Below are 4,930 nucleotides of genomic sequence, written 5' to 3'. Positions count from 1 at the left end.
TTTGGCCAATGTTGGTACGAGAAGTGAACTGTAATTGGCTGGAACTTTGGCTATGACCAAAAAAAAAAAGTTGTCACGGTCTGTTTTAGTCACCATCCAAACATTAGCAAATTTCTAGCAAAACTTGAACAGAATGGAAGCTTCTTACACTTCCCTCCACTATGAGAAGGCGTACTAATCTGGGTTGTGTTAGTTTTCAACCCATGAACTTCAGAAGCAGAGCAAATGCTCTCCAGTTAGTGAACAGAGGATGGCATATGAAACAATCACACTTCACTTGTAACTGAGATCAGGAAAAAAAAAGGCATTGCTGCATCAGTACAAGGTTATTCTGTACTGCACGGTTACAGTGGTGGATGCTAAATAGCATCAAAAAAATACATCGACAAAACAAATCCTCTTTGAAACAATAGTTATTCAGAGCAGTCAGGCCACAGCAAAGTATACCACACTCAGAGAGTAATCCATGTTAGTCATGTCCTCCTGGTTTGTTTGCCGAACAAAGTTTTGCCATCTTGAAGCACATCCAAGATGTCTTGGCATGAAATATCAGTAGCATCTTGCTTCTTGGAACTATGCTGGGTTCCTTCTGCCTGCTTTACCAAGGTACGCGCAGTTTCATCAAGAACGCTATTTGTTCCCGGTGCATCACTGGCATCTACGTTCTCACCTCTGAGCTCAGTATCTGAAGCCGAACAGACCGCATTAGCTTGATCAGCAAAGAAATACTTTGTTACAGATGAGCTGCAGATGTCTCTGTAGGTATCATAGTTTGCAGCTCGTGTTTGGCCTCCTTCTAATATAGTTGAAAGAGGGTGCAAGACTGAAATAGCACTATCTTGCTTCTCCAACGTAGCCTTCAGATCCAAGAAATCATTTACAGACTCTTGTTTACTGAACTGAATGAGAACAGCAGTGGAATCGATTGAGAAGACTGTCGTTACTGAAGCTGGGCCGAACACTTTGCAGATGCAGCCCTTTATATCCTTTGCGCTCAGCCCAGATTGGAATCCCCAGATGAGAACAATGTTATCATGCACAGCAGCAGGATATCTAAGCTTATAACATGCATCTGGTCTCTCCATTCCAGTACGCAAATCAAGCACTGTCCCGCTGTTAAAGCTAGGGGGCAGAAGATTGATATACTTCTTCAGCTTCTTATTCATCTCTAGGTTCTCCTTAGGTGTGAAGTCTTCAAATTTGACGCCAATATGGGCACACAACTGCGCAAAAACACATCCAGTCATGAATGCATCATACCCTGCCTCATGCTTAGCACCTGAAGCAAAGCATGATAACCTGCAGGGTTAGGGAAACAAATAAAAGAGAAAGATCAGAAATAATACCATTCGACTAAACCAAGTAACTGTACTGAAGATGGAAAGCTAACAGCAATATTCTACATGCAAAAGCAATTTGCGCATAAGCATACAACAACAACAACAACAACAAAGCCTTTAGTCCCAAGCAAGTTGGGGTAGGCTAGAGGTGAAACCCATAAGATCTCGCAACCAACTCATGGCTCTGGCACATGGATAGCAAGCTTCCACGCACCCCTGTCCATAGCTAGCTCTTTGTCGATACTCCAATCCTTCAGGTCTCTCTTAACGGACTCCTCCCATGTCAAAATCGGTCGACCCCGCCCTCTCTTGACATTCTCCGCACGCTTTAGCCGTCCGCTATGCACTGGAGCTTCTGGAGGCCTGCGCTGAATATGCCCAAACCATCTCAAACGATGTTGGACAAGCTTCTCCTCAATTGGTGCTACCCCAACTCTATCTCGTATATCATCATTCCGGACTCGATCCTTCCTCGTGTGGCCACACATCCATCTCAACATACGCATCTCCGCCACACCTAACTGTTGAACATGTCGCCTTTTAGTCGGCCAACACTCCGCGCCATACAACATTGCGGGTCGAACCGCCGTCCTGTAGAACTTGCCTTTTAGCTTTTGTGGCACTCTCTTGTCACAGAGAATGCCAGAAGCTTGGCGCCACTTCATCCATCCGGCTTTGATTCGATGGTTCACATCTTCATCAATACCCCCATCCTCCTGCAACATTGACCCCAAATACCGAAAGGTGTCCTTCCGAGGTACCACCTGGCCATCAAGGCTAACCTCCTCCTCCTCACAGCTAGTAGTACTGAAACCGCACATCATGTACTCGGTTTTAGTTCTACTAAGCCTAAACCCTTTCGATTCCAAGGTTTGTCTCCATAACTAACTTCCTATTTACCCCCATCCGACTATCGTCAACTAGCACCACATCATCCGCAAAGAGCATACACCATGGGATATCCCCTTGTGACCTCATCCATCACCAATGCAAAAAGATAAGGGCTCAAAGCTGACCCCTGATGCAGTCCTATCTTAATCGGGAAGTCATCGGTGTCGACATCACTTGTTCGAACACTTGTCACAACATTATTGTACATGTCCTTGATGAGGGTAATGTACTTTGCTGGGACTTTGTGTTTCTCCAAGGCCCACCACATGACATTCCGCGGTATCTTATCATAGGCCTTCTCCAAGTCAATGAACACCATATGCAAGTCCTTCTTATGCTCCCTATATCTCTCCATAAGTTGTCGTACCAAGAAAATGGCTTCCATGGTCGACCTCCCAGGCATGAAACCAAACTGATTTTTGGTCACGCTTGTCATTCTTCTTAAGCGGTGCTCAATGACTCTCTCCCATAGCTTCATTGTATGGCTCATCAGCTTAATTCCACGGTAATTAGTACAACTCTGAACATCTCCCTTGTAATTTGCGCATAAGCATGTATACTAAAAAAGATTGTGAGTACGTCAAAACATCACTGGTCAGGAACATATCATACATTGTTTCATAAGCAAGTAAACTATTGTAAAGAAGCACGTAAAATATGAACAACCCAGGACAAACCATACATTGTTTCATCTGCCTCGACTTCTATTCTCACAGGAGCCGGGATAGATGCTTCCCCAGCAGTTGAATGAAATGCAGGGCACAATAATGAGAAGGCTGAAGAAAGTGCTTTGCTTTTCTGCCTCATCAGATGCTGAACCGCATCGCTGGCAGACATAAGATGCCTAGTATCTACAACATGTGGGAAAATTCTGTTGATAGCCAAGGCAAAATCCTTAATGGATGAGGGAAGAGGCCCAATAAATTTGGAGTATACTTGTGCAATATCTGTTTTGCAAAATAGAGATAGTTAGAAGAAAGCAACAAACAACTCAGTCGGCCATCTATTGGCTGAAACTCCCAATACATCAGGAAGGTAATTTCCATGATTGGAAAACATCCTCTCAGTATATAGAGGAACCTCATCAGGAGAGACAACTGCAATGTCACTTATCATAGAAGTATTTGTAGGCAAAAAACAGTATACCTAGGAAACAACTGTGACCAACAATCAATTTTCTTTCTGAGGCAATAAGATCAATGACATGGCGGATTCCTATTGCTGATTCCACTTTTACTTTTCTGCTTCTGAGTAGATCTTCTTGCACATCTTTCTGTATTAAAATAAAATCAGAGTGATTAGTTACTGACTGAAAACTAATATCTCACAGAGATCACTATGTATTGTTCACAATACTGGAGTAATGATTATACACATCATGATTATCTTTAGTTTATCCTTATTTTATTAATCAAAGAAAAACATATGAGCAAGTTTCACAAGCAGCAGTGCATCATTCAATCTACCGGTGAATCCAGAAAATAGAAGCGGTCAGGAGCAAAAACAGATTTATTATAGACAGAAAGCAACAACAATGCAACATTCAATCTAAAGTGAAACGTGTGCAATTTTCAATAGGGAAGCAAGAAAATTGTCTTACCATCAATAATATACTGTCTTCGTTGTTGTCTGTATAAACTACTCTCTTTTCTGATGTTTCATCCTCACCAAATGTAGAAACATACATGAGGTCTCTAAAGTTTTTTCTTAAAACCTGCACCGGAAATATATTATCTGATCATAAAAGAAATAGTGCATGCCAAGAAGCATCATCTAAGATCATTAGACACTGATACGTTGAAGAATATGCAACAGAAAGCATCAATCGGTATCCACATCCACACACATCATCCTAAACTGAATTATCGTTGGCTGTATTTTCACAAGGTACGTTTACTACGGAACTGTACGCATGAGACAGACACAAACTAGCTGTCCAGCAACCACTAAATTTTAAGGCATTGGATATGTCAGGACTTACCTGTTGAATTAATTTTAATTGATGTGATGTAAACCCATCAAGCATAATAGCTGGGCGCATTTTGAAGAAAACTGTCTGAAATTGGTTGGTGGTGAATTTATTGCTTCCTAACTTATGGTTATCCACCCTGGGGTTGGTGCTTATCGCATCACGCCACTCATTAAATCTGATCTTCATTCTCTCTGAGAAAAGAAGATCAGCAGTACTCTTTAACTGCACATCTTCTTCCTGTTTAGAAGTATTTGGAAATGCAGATAGTCCATCATGATGCAGTACATTTAGTTTCTGAAGAGCCTCTTCTTCTTGTGCTCTGGATAAATAAGATATTCCTGAGATTAAAGAAATATCATAAATAAACAAACAATCTAGGGTTTATATGCATGATTTTTATGCAGACTCATTAGTAACAAAAAATATATTTAGTGCATGACTAATATTGATCCTGCATGATTTGGATCAAATAGGAGACATGCATATAGATTAACAAATTGTTACAGGTAAAATGATGTCACCTTCATGGAAGCACGTGTTGAAATCAAACTGGTGTTTTGCTAGGAAGTCAAGTGAAGTGGTCTGACAGAGAAATTCGTGAGATGAACTGTCATATGGGAGCTCCTTGCGAGGGAAGATAAAAAAGTTATGCCTGCCCAGAAGAAGAAAAAGTATGTCATGACAAAAGGTCAATCCAGAACTGGCTAGGAACTGAAATCATGAAATA

The 4,930-nt window shown here is 41.4% G+C and overlaps 1 protein-coding gene across 2 annotated transcripts in view; it reads right to left on the bottom strand.

Moving 5' to 3' along the window:
* Positions 1-258: 258 nt before the first annotated feature.
* LOC123189466 (poly(A)-specific ribonuclease PARN) overlaps positions 259-4,930 on the bottom strand; it is a 5,940-nt gene continuing 1,268 nt past the window's right edge. The window contains exons 2-7 of one of the 2 annotated variants that reach the window (XM_044601890.1): positions 4,725-4,855; positions 4,213-4,541; positions 3,832-3,945; positions 3,378-3,504; positions 2,914-3,178; positions 259-1,299 (exon numbers count right to left, since the gene is read on the bottom strand). In XM_044601890.1, coding sequence (XP_044457825.1) covers positions 474-1,299; positions 2,914-3,178; positions 3,378-3,504; positions 3,832-3,945; positions 4,213-4,541; positions 4,725-4,855 — 1,792 coding nt within the window. In that variant the 3' untranslated portion in view covers positions 259-473. The remainder of the gene's footprint in view (positions 1,300-2,913; positions 3,179-3,377; positions 3,505-3,831; positions 3,946-4,212; positions 4,542-4,724; positions 4,856-4,930) is intronic. The other variant, XM_044601891.1, reaches the window with a different exon arrangement.

This window comes from Triticum aestivum, chromosome 2A (genome assembly GCF_018294505.1).
Source record: "Triticum aestivum cultivar Chinese Spring chromosome 2A, IWGSC CS RefSeq v2.1, whole genome shotgun sequence".
NCBI classification, from domain to species: domain Eukaryota; kingdom Viridiplantae; phylum Streptophyta; class Magnoliopsida; order Poales; family Poaceae; genus Triticum; species Triticum aestivum.
The sequence above is the reverse complement of the archived record's forward strand: the minus strand, read 5'-3'. Positions and strand labels throughout refer to the sequence as shown.